The 20,424-nt window shown below is 47.8% G+C and overlaps 1 protein-coding gene across 1 annotated transcript in view; it reads left to right on the top strand.

The window, feature by feature from the left end:
* The first annotated feature begins 10,284 nt into the window (after positions 1 to 10,284).
* mylipa (myosin regulatory light chain interacting protein a) overlaps positions 10,285 to 20,424 on the top strand; it is a 20,696-nt gene continuing 10,556 nt past the window's right edge. Inside the window, exons 1-2 of the mRNA XM_030347142.1 lie at positions 10,285 to 10,541; positions 11,738 to 11,928. Of these exons, the coding sequence (XP_030203002.1) occupies positions 10,416 to 10,541; positions 11,738 to 11,928 (317 nt within the window). The 5' untranslated portion in view covers positions 10,285 to 10,415. The remainder of the gene's footprint in view (positions 10,542 to 11,737; positions 11,929 to 20,424) is intronic.

The following is a 20,424-nucleotide window of genomic DNA, read 5'->3' as shown; positions in this document are numbered from 1 at the left end:
TGACACAATCGTATCAGAACAGGATACTATTCATATTTGTCTATCCAATGAGCTCCAATGGGCTAAACTCACAATCCAAGCTTCCCAGAGTCACACTGTACACCTATAGTTGATGCTGCAACATTGTTCTGACATTACACCAACGTTACCTATTTTGGTAAATTACAGTACTGTGGTGACCCACAACTACAATGATGAGACATTCACCAAGGGACTGTACCTTTTAAGGAAAAGGGTTTTGGGATAACAGTTCCGGTTTACGGCAGTTACGTTTTGAACTCATGCTGGAGTAACACTTGTTTAATTGAAGTGGAGAGTTAGGGCGACTCGACTCGTCTCCGTCTCTTGTCTCGTCATTTACCGCACTCCACATTTCAGTAATTGCACTGATAAGTAAAATGACAAACACTACAGCAAGAAAATATTTCGACTGTCTTTCGGGGGATGTAATGATGAAGTCAGTGTAAGTACAAGTACAAAAAGGTAACACAGCAAATATTTTTTTTCTTTCTGTAGTACAGTAAAATGTTCAGCTAAACTGACTGCATAAAAAGATTTTTGTTGGCCAACAAAAAATAAGAATATAAATGAGGTGAAACAGATCCACATGTAAATCAGTATGTATCCCACCTCCAATCCGAATCAGGCCAAAGGACCATATCAACAACACAGATATGGAGCTACCGGGTCCTCGTTTATGCTCTCAATTGCCAATTGAGTTTGAACAGGTGAGAAGTGAGTTAGACTTATTGGTAATTAGTTGTTGTCTCTCTCTTTCACACACACACACACACACACACACACACACACACACACACACACACACACACACACACACACACACACACACACACACACACACACACACACACACACACACACACACACACACACACAGAATAGCGTTAGGCACTCTATGTCTTTATCTCTCCCTCTCTCTCTCACTCACATACAATAGTGTTTGACTCAATATTTGTATCTCTCCCTCCCTCTTCATCTCTCTCTTTCTCCCTCTCACATACAGCATAGTGTTAGACACTCTATCTCTTTATCTCTTTCCCTCTCTCTCACACACACATACAGCATAGTGTTAGACACTCTATCTCTTTATCTCTTTCCCTCTCTCTCACACACACATACAGCATAGTGATAGACACTCTCTCTCTTTATCTCTTTCCCTCTCTCTCACACACACACACACACACACATACAGCATAGTGTTAGACACTCTATCTCTTTATCTCTTTCCCTCTCTCTCACACACATACAGCATAGTGTTAGACACTCTATCTTTATATATCTCACCAATGAAGTCGCCCAAGTCCAGTTCCTCCACATCCCTCCCCCACTCAGGCTTTGACCTGAGCCGCTCCTGAATATTCCACTAATGGCTAACCATCTGGGTTCACCCGGGTTCGCCTCCATCACAAAATAACCAATTGACCTCTTCTGACCACCCACCACTTGCTCCATTAGAGATTAAGATTTCTGTTCGGGTTTGTCTGTTTTTAAACCCCCCGACCAGAAAATCACAGCGGAGCCCAAATCTTGTGGGTTTTGAAGGCGATGACCGGTGGCTTTTCTTGCTCCCTCTAAGTGGCTCTCAAACCCTTATCCTCTCCAATGAAGAGAGGAATGAGTGGAAAGGAAATTGCTTTGGGATGGGCGATGTTGCATTAGGGCAGGCCGCTTTCATACAGATCTTGTGTTTCGATGGTAGACTCTAACATGGGGCCTTACAGACCACGGGGGAAATAACCGCTCAATCAGACACCTTGATTTTGAACCATGGTGTTTTACAGTTTTTCTTGTTTCTATACATATAAAAAATGGAACTATGCACACAATTCTGAAAACTTGAAGCTCATTTATCAAATGCAAGACTCCAGACTGCTAAACTCTGAGCACAATTCCACTGTTTTCACATTTTTTGCTAAACTCTAAGCACAAATCTCATCATTTAGCACACTTGGTTCACCTGGATCACACCCGCCTTCTAAACGCAACAACTTATTACCAATAAGTCTAACTCACTTCTCACCTGTTCAAACTCAACTGGCAAAACACTTCAATCATGTGTCAGAGAATAAAAGAAGACTCGGTGAGCTCAACTGTGTTGTTGATATGGTCCTTTGGCCTGATCAGGATTGGAGGTGGGATACATACTGATTTACATGTAGATCTGTATCACCTCATTTATATTCTTATTTTTATTTTTGTTGGCCTACGAAAAGCTTTTTATGCAGTCAATTCAGCTGAACATTTTAGTCTATTAAAGTAAAAAAAAAATATTTGCTTAGTAACCTTTTTGTACTTGTACTTGCATTGATTTCATCATTAAATCTCCCGAAAGACAGTCTAAACTTTTTCTTACTGAAGTATTTTTCATTTGACTTATCAGTGCAATTACTGTACTGTAATTTACCAAAATAGGTAGCATTGGTGTATTGTCCGAACAATGTTGCAGCATCAACTATAGGTGTACAGTATGACTGTACGGCAATGATTATGGCTCGATTTCCTCAAATATTAGTTATTTTTACCTGAGACACACACGTACACACAAGCACAAACACACACAGACAGATAATAAGCAAAGAACACAAATATACAACCTGAGGATGTTGCACGTGTACGTGTGTGTGTGTGTGTGTGTGTGTGTGTGTGTGTGTGTGTGTGTGTGTGTGTGTGTGTGTGTGTGTGTGTCTCTGTGTTTGTTTCTGTGTCTGTGTGCGTGTGCTTATGCGTATGAGCCGGTGTGTGTGTGCGCATGTGCGTATGAGCCAGTGTGTGTCATTTGGGTATTGGGGATGTGCATGCGTTGATGAGTGAACTGTTTCACTATAGCCATTACATGACATGATTGTCCGTTCATTGTATTCAACAAACTATGTTTTCTGCCATTTAGAAGACACAATCGTGTTGGACTGATTTAAAAGAGGGTATGTTTGTTCAAATGTTAATGATGCTTTCGTAAGTTATAAAGTAAGGGTATAGGGCACCGGAACAACGGCCTCCATTTCTGAGGTATATGAGCGTAGATATGTTAAAAGTAATGGTGTTTTGGTCATTGGTAATTAATCATGGAATTATGGTCATTATGGGATGGCATTGTAGGGTTTCAAACTGCCACAGCGTTTTTTCATGCGAGACTTTGGAAAATAGCAGTTTAATTAGCCTAGGATAATGTAATATTGAAGTTTATTTAGGATTCGACCTTACTACAACTCTCGACTCATCCCAAGATGACTCGAGTGTTGCCAACAAAAAGATCCCATGATGAGTTCTCTATGCATGACGGCGTTGTCCTCGATGTCATTGAAGATTGGATCTGAGGCCAAAGAGAACTCTGTCACTGTCACTGTCTATCTGGCGTTATTCAGTACATTTCCATGAGGTCACGTCCCATCTGGCTATAGTGACTGGGATGTTTGTCCTTTGCCAGGATTTCCCATCACAGCCAGGCTCCTTGTTATGTAACTGTCTTCAGACATGCCCACTTGCCGCAGCCATTATACAAACACGCTGGTAGGCACCACAGAAGATAAAATAACCTCTCTTGTCACAAATGTGACAATGTGAACTTCGACCCCTTTTCTCAAAGTGGGTCCTCCTCTGCTTTTTGGCTCTCTCACAATTTCCCGCTCTTTCTTGATGGGTCTGTGTGTGTCAGAATGCTGGGAAATATAACAGTGTTGATATTGTCACATGCTGTGAGGGTTATATGAGGGTATTTTCTGGTTGTGTCGAGTTGGGTGCGTGTGTTCTCCTGGTTTTTCAAAGCGATATGAAGACGAGATGAGATGAGATACAATATAGATTAATATATGGATTCAAATAGTAGTCTAGCCTTTCTGAGCCAAGAAACATGGAAGTGGACAGTCACACATTCATATCATCTGTGATTGTGGTTTTCACCGCCACACTATATATTTACCAAAAATACAGTCATATCAAATCCCGAAATACCAAATTCATGCGATTCATCTGGAATCACATCCCACGGAAGTCACTAGTCTCTGGAATAATGAGAGAATAACAAAATAAGTACAAATGTTTTGGGGGGAAACAGGCCAAATAGTTGGCCTCCTCTCTGTACACAGTCTGGACGAACAAGCCAAAGGAAATACTTTCACTGTCTGGTAGGAGCCATGGCTTCCTGGGAAGGGATCGCCACACAGAGCCCAAGTATTTATAAAGAAGCAGTGCATTAGAATGTCATGTCAAAGTAAGGAGGAATAAATGGTACTAGGACTGCAAGCAGTCCCACAAGGTCTTCAAAGCCCGCAGACACAGCCCATCCCAGCAGCCGCCCTTTACAAGCGAATCACGGGTGTAGTAATTACTCCTAGACGCAACTTTGCTTCTGTCTTTGTTGTTCAACAATGTTGCACGCACACTCAGACTTACCGACAGACACACAGACAGACACACAAACACACACAAACACAGACAGCGACAGAGACACACACATAACCGGTTTAATAGTAGATGCCGTTCGTGTGTGATTCTCTGCCGCCTGCTGGCGAAGTGGTGCATTACACGTAAGAGCAATTAACTTTAATTGATACTGTGACGTCATCGATTGAGATATTGACACCAAACTGTTTACACATGTTAAGGGAGGTGCCCTCAATGTGCATGACAATTTTTGCTACTTTCTGAAGCTGTTTTGTGGTTGAAAGAATAATCTCCACAAATGAACATATTTTTTATTTGCTATATAATCGACAATATGCTGTCTTAACAAAACCCGGCTGTGAGTTCATTCACATTCCAAAGTCTTGAAGTAACCCTCATCCAAAACCTCAAAGGGGCAGATCATTAGCGAAGAGATGGGCAGCTAGCCACAGCCAGGCGAGTTGCTGTGGGGGCCGATTCCACCTCCCCCCCCCCCCCCCCCACACACACACACACACCCACACACACACACACCCCAACCTCCATTCGGCCCCTGCTGTCCGCTATGGAAACCCTTCCCTTCTTATCTCTCTGTCTAGTCGCGCGCTGCGTGCAGGAACTCCATGGAACACACGCGCATTGTTTCCCTCGCACTTCAAACGCAGCCGCTCTCTCTGCACACTGCCAGTCATTCCCTTCCTCCCAGTGCGCTAGAGTGCTACCATATGTCTCAATATCGCTTAACTCATCCATCATTACCGCCTCACGCAACGTAGTCCCCCCCTGATGCCCCTCTGATCATTAACGTGATGAGGCCAGCAGGCTGGCGGCACCGGTGGTCTCGTGCCAAGCAATAAGCTCCGCGCCTCTGCGTCGCGCACCGTGCCTGATCAGCGGCAGGGTACGCCGCAATCATCTTATCGCGGTAATTACACACGCAGCCACAAAGGTGAAGGAGAAAGAGAGCAATTATCTCTGTTGATAATTGCATTGTTTGTCTTTTTTTATTTTGAATTATCTTTAAAGTAAAGTGATGATTTAAAGTAGCTTTTTCCTATAATTTATACAAAATCTTTGATTAAAGGTCTACATATCTGCGTGACTGGTGTTTATCTTTTTTTATTATGCACTCACAACATGAACGTGCTTATTTATAGGCCTACATTGAGGAGATGGATGACCATCATCGCCTGTGGTAAATAAAGATGGCTCACTTGTGCAGCCAAGCATACATTTACAGAGCAACTATTAATAACTGTAATTGCATGTCATGTCAAAACAGATGTTGACAATTCGCTCGTGATTCAAACCGTGCATACAGCTACAATCATTAACCAGGTCTTATTGGTCTGTAATTTTACTATATAAAATGCATGGTTTGTATCATTTCAAAGACGAAAGCAAAGTCTGCCTCAGGTCAAAAATTTTAAGTTTAAATTCAGTGTCAATATTATCAATGATCTCATAAAATACATTTTCGGTTGAAAAAACTAAATAGTCAAATTTTGTAAAAGAAAATGCTTTTATTCTTAAGCGTTTTTGTTAATGTCCTTGTTTGTATTGCAAGCCCATCTGGAACCAACCATGTGAGAAATTCCCCACGCGAGACCAATGAAAAGCACTTAATATTAGAACTAATACTAAACAAAGCATGTCAGAGAACACTGTGTACTCATCATATCCCTGCCGTCACTCACTGCCTCCCTAAGTGGTGTACCGAGAGGAGAATTATTTACCAAACGAACCGCATGGTTTATTCCCAGCATGACATTTTATGTAATTATTAAAAGAGAGATACAAAATCGTCTAAATAACACCAGAAGATGCTCATCCATACAAATGCCAAGACGACTTGGCTTTGTGGACGACAAAGTGCCCATAAAGTTGCCGGACATGTTTGTTAACATAATGGTTAATCCCAAATAAAAAAGTCTTAACCCGGCACTGTCTATCGTTCCCGCCCTGAGCCATCATTTCAAACTTAGCAATGCATCCTTGAAGACCTAGTGAACAAAAATAAAGACTGGAAAAAATAACAGCGTAACGTACACTCAACCCAGTGTGTAATTTTTTCTTGTTCCAGTAAATCATTTTGATCAGTGGAGAAGATATTAGTTTGAAGAAAAAATGAAGATGAAAAAATGGAGATGACATTTGAAATGGTCACCAAGTGCAGCTAAAAAAGCAACACACTCACTCAAACACTCTATCTCTTTCTGTCCCTCCCTCTCTCTCTCTCACTCACTCACTCACTCACTCACTCACTCACTCACTCACTCACTCACTCACTCACTCACACATACACACACACACACAGACCCCCCCCCCCCCACACACACACACACAAAATACATCAATCCTCGAACGGATGACTGGGGAGCCACAAGCCATGCGCCAGCTCCTGGTTCCTCTCGGACAGCCTCCACTCGGCCCAGTAGCACGGGTCTCCCAGCCCGTCGCCCACACCCACCAGCTCCACCTCCAGCAGCACGTCCTTCTCCATCCACAGGCCCGACGTCTGTCTCCCTCGAGGCAGCCGCGACGTGGAGGACCAACAGGCCGTCCCGTGACGCGACGCCCGCAGGCTATGGGACGCTCTCCTCCTCGCGTCCTCTTTACTGTTGTCCACCAAGACCGCGTCTCCGGTGCAAGGGCTCGATTCCGAGCCTTCGCGTGACTCGGAGCCCCGTGATTGGTCGTCGGGGCGCGCCGGGCAGAGGGCGTTTTGTTGGCGGAGTCGCTCGAGGGGCGGACACGGAGGCCAGCGCAGCGAGAGGCAGCCCGTCATCGTGAGCCACAACACCTTGGGCAGGAACGCCCCCAGCCGCGGCGGGGGACCGCCCACTTCCCTCGGAGGACCGCCCACTTCCCTCTGAGGACCGCCCACTTCCCACGGAGGACCGCCCACTTCCCTCGGAGGACCGCCCACTTCCCTCGGAGCATCTGGCCCGACCGACTTTTCGGCATCGGCCCGCACCGTCCCAGCGTCCGGCGATCCATCAGGGAAGTCCTCCTGCGCCGTTCCTTGGGTGGAGAACCCTTCTGTCCTCCCTCCGAAGAAGTAGAAGGAGCTGCCGAGGGTCCGGCTCCTCTTCAGCGACCCCTCCGTCGCCGCATCCACGCCCGCCGCCATCGGGCCGCACGGCGGGCGTCCATCTTGGAGGTCCCTGCCGCCCCTGCTCATCCAGCGTGGACGCGGCGTCTCTTTGTGGCGGGCGGCGGAACGGCTCTCCCCCGGAGGCCTCTCCTTTGACACACGGGGTCCTCCATTTTGTTCGTCCATCGTCCCGCACTCCACTCCCGGCCCGTTCTGTCCCTGGGTGAGCCGGAGAACGGGAGCGTTGTAAAGGAGGGAGCGAGGATAATAACGGCGCTCTCTCGACTAGGGCAGCGACATGTCCTCTGCGAGGGTGGCATATTATGACATAACCCCTGCCTCACGGGGCCACCGCCATGGAGATGAGCGCTGATGCCGCTATGATGTCATGCGCTCGCTTGCTTTGCTCGCACACACACACACACACACACGCACACGCACACGCACACGCACACACGCACACGCACACGCACACACACACAGAAGCTCACTCATGGGTATGTGTTCCGACTCCCAGTCAGCGAATGACTCGCCCCCCAGCAAAGTGATGTCGCATTGCATGATGTCGCACCTCGGCCCTAAACAACCTTAAAAGCAGATTCGCTGGCGTCCTACAAAGATGGCCGCCCCCCAGGGAGGCACAGGGGTGGTTTTAGGGCTCGGTATCAGGGCCGGGTAGACAGTGTAGGGTAGTGGTAACAAGGGGTGGTTCAACTCAGACACAAACGTCCTGGGTTCCATCCCCAATGTCTGTCGCCTAACCTGTAGGCATCGTTGAGCAACCCCCACCACCCTGCGTCATCATGGTCTCTCAATGCCCTGGAGGTGGGTTTGGATAGAAGCTTAAATAGTGTTGTTTTGGCCAGGGAGAGAGACAATAAGCATGTGGTCCCAGCACCTTTCGAAAGGGGAAACACCAGCCTTGTTTAGGGCTGGTATCATTTCTTTGTTCCATAACAGACGTTTAAAGTAGGTTATTTGAAACCGATAGGAACTACGTGTAACAGCCCCAGATCCTTAGAGCATCAGGCGGAACATATCCAGCCTTCTCCTGATATCTCAACTGTACTCATACTTTAAAACCACAAGGTTCCTCAAACGGGTTCCCAGTAAAGCATATGGGAGATTTCTAGAAAGAGAACCGTGAGGAAGAGAAAACCGAACATGAAACTAAAAAAACGGAAGCTCTTCAATGTTTTAATGGTTATTCTTGTCTATACGAGGCCACTTCTCTTTTGATTGGTTCGGCTGTATTCAGTCTTATTCTGGCCTATTGCAGTATAATCTCTCTATCCTGTTCGGCCCTCTTCCATTCCAACCATTCTATTCTATCACATTCTATTCCGTCGGTCTGCTCTGTTCTATCCTACAGCAGGTCAATCACCCTCTCGCAAGCCTCTCCTTATATGGTGGCTGGGTCCCCCCAGCCTGCGTCTGGGCTGACTCCAGTACACCGTGTGTCGTCCCCACAGGACATAGGACATTAGTCTTCTCCCTCACTGAACCTATCAGACACACACACACACACACACATGCACGCACACACACACACACACACACACACACACACACACACACACACACACACACACACACACACACACACACACACACACACACACGCTCGGACAAATCCAGATAAGCAATGGTACATATATTGAGTCCCACGTACATATGTATGTATGTATGTATGTACACACAGGGAGCCTGCACAAAGCCACAGACATGTGTGTGCAGGCACACATGCACACATGTGCACACACACACACACACACACACACACACACACACACACACACACACACACACACACACACACTGGGACAAATCCAGATAAGCAATGGTACACTTATTGAGTCACACGTACAATTGTATGCATGTACATGCACCCACGAACACACACACACACACACACACACACACACACACACACACACACACACACACACACACACACACACACACACACACACACACACACACATATGCAGCAGATACCGTGTACATCCCTAGATGTACACGGTATCTGTGGAGCCTGTCATCTCCTTACCGGGTGCATAATGATATGGTACCAATATGATTACATAAGTGGCATAACAGAGACACAGAGGTGGCAGGGAATGTGAAAAAGTTTTTGGAATAGCACTGCACAATCATGACATGAAGGCTATCTTGGCTTTTGAGACATCACGCACCATTGACGTCTCTTTGATTGTAGCTACACTGTATGCGAAGATTTATTGAGATTAGAAACTGATGATGATGTTAAAATATCTTTAGAATAATATATTTCGCATTGGATTAACTCCAGATATTATATTGATGTCATGTATGACGCTTGGTTGTCGATATCAAAGGAAGTTAACGAGGCAAAAATATCATTCGAGAGAGAAAAGGAAATTCTGGTTGCAGGGGACGTCGATCAAACTTTAATATGCTTTTGAAAGCAAGAGCGCACGTTTTGCCAAGAATACAAAGCTGGTAACCCTGCTATTCTGGAACCACATTCATACATAATTCAAAACCACCCAGGCACCTTCTTCCATGCACTATTAAGTTCGCGCCGAGACAAGGGGCTCCTGAAGTTTTCCTGAAACGGCTCATTTATTCATGACAGCCAGGTTACTTATAGTAGAGTGCTGTGTCTGGGTCGAGGCAACAGGCGCGCACCAGAGGGGGGCGCTGCGGACTCCCGGTCGCTCCCTCAGCGGGGATTCAGCGTCTGTCATTGGTCGCGTCGGAGGAGGCAGTGCCTTGCAGACGCTCTCATTGATATAGCCTACAGCTGGCGTTAGCCGCCGCTGAGTCGATTTTGCCACACGCGGAGAGAAGGAGGGACGGGAAAGTGACAGACGGCTTAATGTAGGGTCTATTTTAAAAGAAGGCAGGGAGGATAAGTTTTATTATTTTTTTGCAAATGAGTGGAACACCAAAGACGGACAAATTTGTCGCCAAGATGCTTTGCCACATTACTCGACCAGACTCGGTGGTGTTGGAAGTGGAAGTTGATGCGAAGGCGAATGGGGAAGATTGCCTGAACAAGGTAAGCTATGGAATACACAGTAGACTTGCATGCGTTTGGTATAGGCTGTGCATCCGAATACACAAGACTGCATGGCTCTCCTTTGTTGGTGGGCAACGAAACAAAAACACTTGGGTCATTTTTGCTAAACTTTATTTGCCTAGCTTCCAACAGCCAAACCCTTTAGGTTTGGCTGTTGGAAACAAGGAACCCAGGGGCTAATTGTTACATCTGCAGATGTGCTTTTATTCTAGGCTTTGTTTTGTAATGTGTAAACAACCGCGAGCCACGACTTTTCGTTCAGCCTGTAGCACCCATGAGTAACAGCAGAATAAACGAAAGTACTTTGTGTCATCGTGTTGAACTAACAACAGTGAAGTGATACATTTTTATTGTAGTATTAAATTGTAAAACTGTCAAAAGATTGTGGTTCAAACTTCAAAGTGTATGTGGTGAAGCTCATGAAACTTCCTGCATGGGTGAAACGGCTGCGGGTTGGTTTTCCATCCGGCTCCGTCACTGGCTGCCTGCTCCGTCGGGGTTACTAGAGTTCATTCTCGCTTCTTCACTTTGTCTCCAAGTTGGTTTGTCTCGAGGACTGCTCCTTTGCGATCCATAACTCGCTTATATATGTATATTATTTATGTGTGAAACAATAATTTGTACAATGTCATGAAAGCAGAGTTTCATGTAAATGTTACGCTATAATCATTGCACCCACATGTTTAGGACCTTGTTTTTATTTATATTTAGGGTAACCCTCGATTTAATTAAGTTGCCCTCCTAAAGTACCATTGTGAGGAATGCATTGAATAAATGCATTGTGTTGTTAAGTTCTTCTTCCCATAGAGGATAACTTGTTGCATAACCGTATCACCCCCCTCCACCCTAATTTTCTTTTTGAGGGGTCCCACGTATTTCATAAAACTCTATATCCTTGAAAACCGTCCAAGCATCCCATAATCTTACGAGCGTAATATCGATGCAGCTTTCAAGGGGAGTCTGTGGCATCAAAAGTGGTACATTACATAATTGAGCGGCGTTTTTTTCCACAATGTGTTCATTCAAACAAAGAAGACATTGGCAGTGAAATGCTTATCTGTATTCCGAGGCACTCCGTCGAGCCTTTCTTTGTCGTCTCTCTTCCCAGCCGCTCGGCACAGTTTGACGCCCTGGCCCGGTGTCGTAACTTGCTTCCTCTTGTCTCCGACCCCTAGGTATGTAGGAAGCTGGGTATCATAGAAGTGGACTACTTCGGACTGCAGTTCTCCGGCAGCAAGGGGGAGAACCTGTGGCTGAACCTGAGGAACCGCATCGGCCAGCAGGTGGACAACGTGGCGCCGTGTCGCCTGAGACTCCGCGTCAAGTTCTTTGTGGAGCCCCATCTCATCCTGCAGGAGCAGACCAGGTACTGGGTGTTTTGAGTCGGGGGTCCGTTGTGTTTGTGCAGACGTCCGCTCCGCCCTAATGCATTGCGCGTTACCTGTCATTTATTAATGACAGTTATTTCAGACGTGCGCTAGAAAAGTTTGCTTGAGGGACAAAACAAAGCTTGAGCGGTAATTCGCCAAAAAATAAGGAAAATGTTGGATCTCCATTCACGTTAACTGAGCGACCTTACCTTATATGTCCCTGTTTTAATTGACACCTACTCGAAAAGAAAACAGGAAGAAATGTCATCAAATAAACAGGAAGTGTGTGGGGGGGGGGGGGGGGGGGTATAAATAATCTGTTTACAGTATTCTCTGCTACAGTGAAACGCCCTGTAGTAACCTCTTGTCTCAACCTGCCTCCGCTGGGGTTACTACAGGGCATTGAGCCCAGAGCAGGAAATGCAATCCTCCTCCTGCTTGAGAGATCCTCTGAGCACCCTCAACCCCCCCCCCCCATCTCCCACCCCCCACCCCCCAGAGCCACCCTATCCTCCCCCGTCCCACTTAGTCTCTGGCTGTTGTCCGTTTGGTCCCCAAGGGGCAACGAGAACTCAGCCGGTCGGCTCGGGGGGGGGGGGGGGGGGGGCTCTCTCACTGGTCAAAAACACCCTTTTGTTTTGTTCTTTTGTTGCTCGCCATTTGTGGCCTTCCACAAAAGCGTCCCCTTTTTTATGGGTTTGTAGAAAATAAGAAGGGTTTGTCCCCCCCCCCCCCCCCCCCCCCCCCCCCTTGTAGAGATTTCCATCGCAGACCCATTACCGTTCATTCAGGGTAAGATCGCCGATTTGATGGAAATCCGAAGTTCGCACGCGGGGTAATATTACGCCCGCTCTCATGCGTCCCGTTGACCGGGTCTTCCGGGGGGAGCAGTGCCTGTCGGTTCCCCTCCATTAACGGGAGTGCATTTCGCTGTGCAACAAGAGGACGCTCCATGTTCAGGGGAAGGGGGGGGGGGGGGGGGGGGTGGACTGCGGAGGAGCCGTCATGCTGGGGTTGACCCGCTGTTGAGTGGGCGTTTTCGCTGGTATTCCACCAGGATCCTTTAAGGTGACGTATCATACCACCAGGTGTGAGTGTCATTAGCCATTCTGAGCCATTTAGAAAATCTGCCTACCTCGATGTGTGACGGATAGATCTGCGACGTTTGCTACAGTCCACTGGGTAGGCTGGTAGCCTGATCTATCCAGCACACATCTCGGTGGACACGCCCACTTGTGATGGCAGAAGAGGCAGATTTTCGAGACGGCTTGTAACGGCTAATCACACTCGCACCTGATGGAATATGTCACCTTTTAACCCCTTCAGACTCGCACCTGCGAGGGGCCACTGTGCGATGGGAAGTGCTGGTAATGTCCTGGCAATGACGCGGGAAATGCTGGTAAAGTCCTGGTAATGCCCTGGCAATGACGCAGGAAACGGGAAACGTGTCGGACGTTGGGGTGACGAAGTTGACCTTTTGCGCGGACGGGTCAAGCAGTCTCATTGTTTATTCGATTTTTATTCGTATTTTACGATTGTTGTATCCTGATATGGTAGACAAAGCGTCTGTCATCCTTGACGAACACCCCCTTAGGGGGTGTTCGTGAGCAAGCCTTCGTGAGCAAGCCTTCGTTTGCGTTTTTTTATTTTTTATTTGCAAATCCTGTTGGGATGTCATGTCAATGGCTCACACCTAAAAAAACAATCGTCCTTTTTTTCATATTGCCGGGAATTGAAGCAGGGTTGGGGTTGACTAACTATTTGTGGCCACAATTTCTGTCACTGAAACACCCCTATCGCTCCTCTCCCAACCCTCCCACTAAAGGACTCAAACCTTCATTCAGGGGTCAGTCATTAAAGGGACTTCTGTAATCCTTGTGCCGCCTCCCTTTGTCTGAATGAGTCCTCCACAAATATGCCCTTGCATACCTTGCCTCCCCTTGGTCCCAGTTCACTCGCATGTGCCATGTGTTTGGCACATCCCCATACAACCATAAGCTCTCTTTCTTGCTCTCATGCTCTCTCTACCCCCCCCCCCCCCCTTCTTCCTTCCTTAGTTGCGTTATAGCTGTAAATGGAGTACAGTATCAAGCTTCTGAGAAGGAAACGCATGTGGTGCCCAGGCTAGCTTAGCCTTGGCGCTAGTGTTGCTTCTTTTACAAAGCTAATGCTAACCTTGAAGTGGAAGCCTGGAGAGAGGGAGGGAGGGAGAGAGGGAGGGAGGGAGGGAGAGAGAGGGAGGGAGGGAGGGAGACACTTGCCTGTGCTGTGACGTCTGTGGATTAGCGGGTGTCATCGGCAGAAGGGGTCAGGGCAGGTGGTGGGGTCATTTCGAAAGGTGAGGTTAATACTCTTGGGGGTGGGGGGTGGGGTGGAGGGATGCTGGTTGGTGCACGTCACATGTCGGTTGTTTCACTGCTTTTCTTGACAGTACATTCCCCCCCCCCCCCCCCCTCCTCTCTGTCCAGTTCTCTTGGGGTCATTCGCCAAATCCCTTAATTCGTTTTGCTTTCAACTCCGGGATCCGTTTAAGAGCAGCGAGCGCTGCCCCATGTGGGGATTTAGGGGGCGTAGCCAGGCTAAAAATACACCCTGCCAGTTCGTGTGTTTGTGTTCATAAATAGCTCACTGAAGACACGGACACGCGTTTCTCAAGTCTCAACAGGCTCTGAGGTGAATTCAGACTCCAGCCCAGAGTAAATAAAATGTGATGGTTTAATAATTAATATTAATTGATATTTCATGACTGATGCAGTAACCCTTAAGACAGGGAGGCGGGTCATATCTTGGCCCCGGCCTGCCACTCAAACCCGTATCTCATCAGGGCAGGAACAACAACGACCACGTCGCCGAGGTCCGCCCGGCGCCGCCATGGCAACGCTGCACGGAAGCCAGTTCTGCCACCGCTGGTTTTTGCGAGGTCACCTTTGCCCTACTAAGATTAAACGCGGCCTCCAGTCGTCCCACACAGACACTCTCCCAGGCAAACACACACACGCACATGGAAACGCACATACACACACACACACACACACATCATGGCCTCTTGCAGGACGTCGCCTCTTTATGGCACACAGGCTTTTGTCCCCCCCGGTCCTGTCCCTGGCGGCCTGTCCTCATGACAGCCTGCACGGAATGCAAGGCCCTCTCCCGCTCGCGGAGAGAACCTAAAAACAACGTGCCTGATTCGCTTCGCGAGGCCTCGTCTCTGTTCAGGAGCACCACACACACACACACACACACACACACACACACACACACACACCCCTCGCCCCCCCCCTCAGGCCTGTTTTCATGCACTCACACGTTTCATGGAAGTGGTGCGTTCTGCACCGCGAGCGTGCACACATGTGCACGTGCACAGACCAGAACAACAGGAGCCTCAGGCAGGACGCTGCGGTGCAAGACATGCAAATGCACGCTGCTTTGTTCGTCGTTCTCTCACGTGACTGACTGGCGCGGCACCAGTGTTGTCCATCGGACGCAGACGTCCCTGTGTGCATCCCCTCTGGGTGAACCAAAGGTGTTTTTTATTTATTTTATGAATGTGCTGTAGCATTCGCTCGGGCATGGGTGGTGTGTTTTGCCCTAATGTCAAAAACCCGACAGTAGATACAGTGGGGGGGCCGAGGAAATGGATCGCCACGGGTCAGGCAGACATTGTCCCGTCCTGCTCCGGGGCTGCTGGTGGGCCTCTTTCCCCTTTCTCTCCCCTCTTCCCCGCGCTTTCTTGGCAGGCCCCTATTGCGTAACCCAAGCCTGCGCCGTCGCGCAGAGAGCAGGCCAGCGAGCCTCTTATATAAGTGGCTCTGCACTGTTGTGTGTGTGTGTGTGTGTGTGTGTGTGTGTGTGCCTCTGGCCATGTAAAGCCTGGCACACACACGACCCAGAATGCACGCTCTCACATGCTTTCCTTTATTTGTTTGCATGCATGCACACACACAGACGTGCACATTAGGACTATCTGGTACTTTGTAGTAATGGGTTCTCCCCTCTTCTTTTGGGGGGGGGGGGGGGGGTCCGCAAGGATTATTGACGGGTTTTATCATGGAGATTAAGAGATCTTGTGTCTGTTTACCGTCTTGGCCTCCCGCCACTGATCTGGCTGATTATGGAAGGGGACTCATGCGCCCCATATCCCAATCCCAGGAATTAAATGAAAACCGATCCTGTGCCTTTTTTTTTTCGGTTTCGGTCTCATTTCAGAGCATTCTTCTTCCCAGGCTAGCTCAATGGCTGCACTCCTGTGTAGCCGTCTGTTAACACCATGAGTCAAAGTCACAAGTGCAAATCCTCATGTGGTGTTTGTTTTTCAAAAGCACTCCTGTTGGTTTAATACACACGCATCACCGCCATGCGTGCTAAATCAAACACAGTATTTCTTTTCTAATATTTGGATTATGCGACCTGTTTAAATCAACCTTGGACCGTTCAGTTTCCTATTTTTTTAGAAAGGCACACCTTTGCCTTTTGATTTAAATGGCTATAGTGCTAAAGCCTTCTCTTCTGCTCCTGAGGAATTACCTAATCTTCTTGAATCAAGCAAAGTAGGTTTCGTTTTTATTGTGTAATTTATCTGAGCAATCTCATGACTGTAATTTCTTAGTCATTTTGTACAAACAAAATGACTGTTGGCTTCCGATCAAGATGTTCATCTCTTTGGCAAGGGGGTTGGTGTTACTGGAGTTCAACGACTGCTAGTAAACTCGTTAACCTACTGTTGCATCTTGCACAGCAATTTGACTAAATGGCAAACCACATTGTTGCGAGCTCTGACACCTTACTCACCAGTGGCTCCGGTGGAGAGACTTTGTCGCTAGGCTGAGGTGCCGGGTTTCAGACTCGGTGGGTGGCAAGCCGGTGTTTCTGTTTCGGTTGCTGGCTGACATTTCAGCGGGCCGTCACGACGGACACGAGTGCTGTCCGAACAATGGCTTTATAGATGGGGACAATGACACCCAAGGCCGTCCTCCTTTTCCTCCTTGTTCTTGTCTCAGACTTTTGAACCGGTAGCTGGAAACACGGTTGGTTTCTAGTAGTTGTGGATCTGCAGAAACTGCTGTGGTGTGAAATTGTGTGTTTCGTGATTCCTTTCCACGAGGTTGGTATGACTGTGTGCCACGTAATTTAGGTGTTTCCTAATATCTCAATTTCTCAGGGACTGGTTAGTATTCGATTTTGTCACACGATACAAGTCAACGTTGGCTGAACTCGTTGTTGCAGCTGTGCACAATAATTTATAACTCAGAGATAACCAGATTTGCGGAAGTTACTGCAAGCATACTTCTTTTGACGCTTGTACATCCTGCTAGGAGTGAATATAAACAGTTTGCTTCAGTGAATGAAGTAGGCACGACGGGTAAGAGCAGACAGGATGGAGTCAAGTACACCCCATAAATCCAGGCACATGAATCAGGAAGGTTTATCCCTGGACTCTGCGCTGAACAACCAGAGCTTGCCCGAGGATTGCCCGGCGATCCCGGGCTGGCGCTCGCTCAGAGGTATAAATTGAACCTTTCTAAGCCTCTTAGGCGTTCATTTACAGCTCCTCTTCAAAGAGGAGGGCTGCGAGACAACAGATCCTAATGCAGTAAAGTAGGCCAGGAGGTTTCCCCCTCTCCTGTCCGACCTGCACATGCCTGTGATGTCTTTTTTACTATCTAAAGCGAGGGGAGATGAGACTAGTCTAGAGTGTAGTGAAGGGGCGGGGTTGGGTTGTTTGCTAGCGCTAACAGACTCCTGTGGCTACCAATGTCGCGAGGTGTAGTGTGAGGTTGATAGGACCTGGCTAGTCCCCTTCAGCTCGAGGTAGAACTCTGTCCGACTCCCCCTGGTGTGGACTCTAGCCCGTCGTACCGCGTTATCCTCCTCTTAACACCCCGCACTCCGTTGACCCCCCCCCCCCCCCCCTGGCCTTTGCCTCCAGCAGGGCTCAGCAGGACCGCTGACAGACCCAGTGGGCTGACCAGAGAGAGGGTGTCGATGATGGCCCTGAAGTGTGTCAGAACCCTACGGGGTCGCTGTGACCAAAGAGTGTCAAAACCGACACCAGTTTCTTTTGCCCTTTCCTAGCCCGGTACAAAATGTCTGAATGCGTGACCATGAGTCTGAGACTGCTGATTTATATTTGTTCACCAGGCAGCTGAGGTGCTTTTCCAGGTCAGCCTGTAAAAAGGCATCCCAATCCTGTCTTGCTCGCGCTATTAAATCAAAAGTCCCTTAAACATAGCGTAACAAGTAAACAACCGGCATCCCCCAACTCCAACGATTATTTCATGACCTCACTGGGAGCCCATTGTGCGACCAAAAGCCACGGCCACGCATTCTACGAACGCACACCACCTGGGACTTGCGCAGGCCACGGATTGACCCAGGGATTAGGTGCCTTGCTCAGCGGCACAAAGGACCTCCAGTAGCCCTCGCTCCCCGAGCGGCCCTGGCAAACTCGAGTAACCTCTGCGCTGCCATGACCGGCAGTAACCTCCCCAGACAGGTCTATTGTTTGTAGTCTAACAGGTAGCTAATAAGCACAGCTCGGTCACATGATCCCTGCTGGGCCTGACACAATGGTGTGTGTGTGTGTGTGTGTGTGTGTGTGTGTGTGTGTGTGTGTGTGTGTGTGTGTGTGTGTGTGTGTGTGTGTGTGTGTGTGTGTGTGTGTGTGTGTGTGTGTGTGTGTGTGTGTGTTGCGGGAGAAGAAATGGAATGTTTAACACCATATCAAAGCTGTGTTTGTTGTGCCTGAGGCGTGCCGACCGCAGGGGCCCCGGGCCGGCGTTGTTGTTATAGCCGCTACCTTTCTGTCCTCGCGTACTCGGCCCGGTCTTATGGGTTTTTTCTGCGGCTCACAGCTGAGCCACACGTGACTGGTGTTTTCCCCGGAAAGGGTGTGTGTGAGCGCTTGTTGTTGTTGTTGTTGACGACGCCGTGGTGTGTGATGTGGATCATACGTGCGTGAGTGTCTGGGGCCCGCTCCCTGCTCCCTGCAGACAGTCTGCTTCCTCCTGGACATCCTCCTGAAACCCCCTTGTGTTGTCGCCATCAGACATGCCTGGTCCCATGGTGCCAGATGGCTTCACATTTACTGTAACCTTAGGGCATTTAGCAGACGCTTTTTTCCGGAGTGACCTACAAACAAAGTACAGTAAGGATGTTCATAGAGCCAAGTTCTAAGCATTAACGATCACTCTATCCGATTTGATATGGCAAAGTTTTTAGTCCAGCCCAGAATACATAGTCTCCACGGCCACAACTCGTGCCGGTCTTTATCGTCGAAAGACAAAGCCCCCGTTTGTAAAGTCTAAATCTTTTAATAGCTGAAAATGGCTTCATCTTCAGTTGAAACGTCGAACAAAATGGCCGTGTGAGACTATCTTGTTTGACTAAAACAATGACTCCCTTTCTTCACTTTAATAAATATAAACCCTGCCTCGAGCACTGTGCTACACAACACCTAAAGATTTCCTTCTTACTATACATTCAGTCAAGCATAAACATGTGTTCCATTATCAGTGTTTTGTTCGACCAAAGTCATTAAAAAAAAATGGAATGTCGTTGCTTTTAAGGACCCTATACAACAAGTTTAGCGAAGTGAAAGGCCTGGTATTTGACAGTCAAAACAATGTTGTCACAACGTAGGTATAAAAAACAAAATATGCGCACCTGTTGAAAAGGTCAGTGTTAAACTGGGTAAACAACTGGCTAGCTTTAGCTAGTTGACCTGTGTTTGTCAATGGCCACCATCAGTTGGTGAACGCCTTCCTGCCTCTGTAATCTTTTCTTTCCTTTCCACTCTGTACTCTTGATTTTTTTTTCAACAAGGTTGGGTCAGTTTGATAATATTGTTTCGTATCCAGCGGCGAATAGTGTTTCTTCGACACCTTATCTCCTGTGTTCTGGAACAGCGATACAAAAACGCGGTTGTTTCTCTCGAATATGCTCGCCTTTTTTCAAAGCGATTCATGAAGGAGCCGGGTTACATTCGTTCAACCGGTCGATGACGTTACGGCTATCGTACTCTTGTTGACGTCTCGTCCCCTGCTGTTGAGAGAGGCTACTCGAATCCCTCAGATCCTCCAGTTCATAACAATGGGGAATGACCAACCGTCGTATTTTCCTTCTTTCTTGAGAATCTGGTTGTTTTCATTAGCTTCTATGGAACTCTGCGTGCTAACCGAACCCTAGCTTTGTCCGAACAATCACATTTGTTGTTTTTTTGCTAAAGCGTTGATCTTTCGTTGACACACACACACACACACACACACACACACACACCACACACACACACACACACACACACACACACACACACACACACACACACACACACACACACACACACACACTCTACAAGGCTTAGCCGAGTCCAACGATTCCTTTCCTGATGAGACTTAATGCCTAAACTTTCCCACTCATTTAATGTTTGAACTTTGGCATTTCGAAGCAGAAACCGCATCGACAGACTGTCCTCATCACAGGAGACGGCCTATATG

Source organism: Gadus morhua, chromosome 22 (assembly GCF_902167405.1).
Source record: "Gadus morhua chromosome 22, gadMor3.0, whole genome shotgun sequence".
NCBI lineage: Eukaryota > Metazoa > Chordata > Actinopteri > Gadiformes > Gadidae > Gadus > Gadus morhua.
Note: the sequence above shows the minus strand (reverse complement) of the source record. Positions and strands in the feature narration are given on the sequence as shown.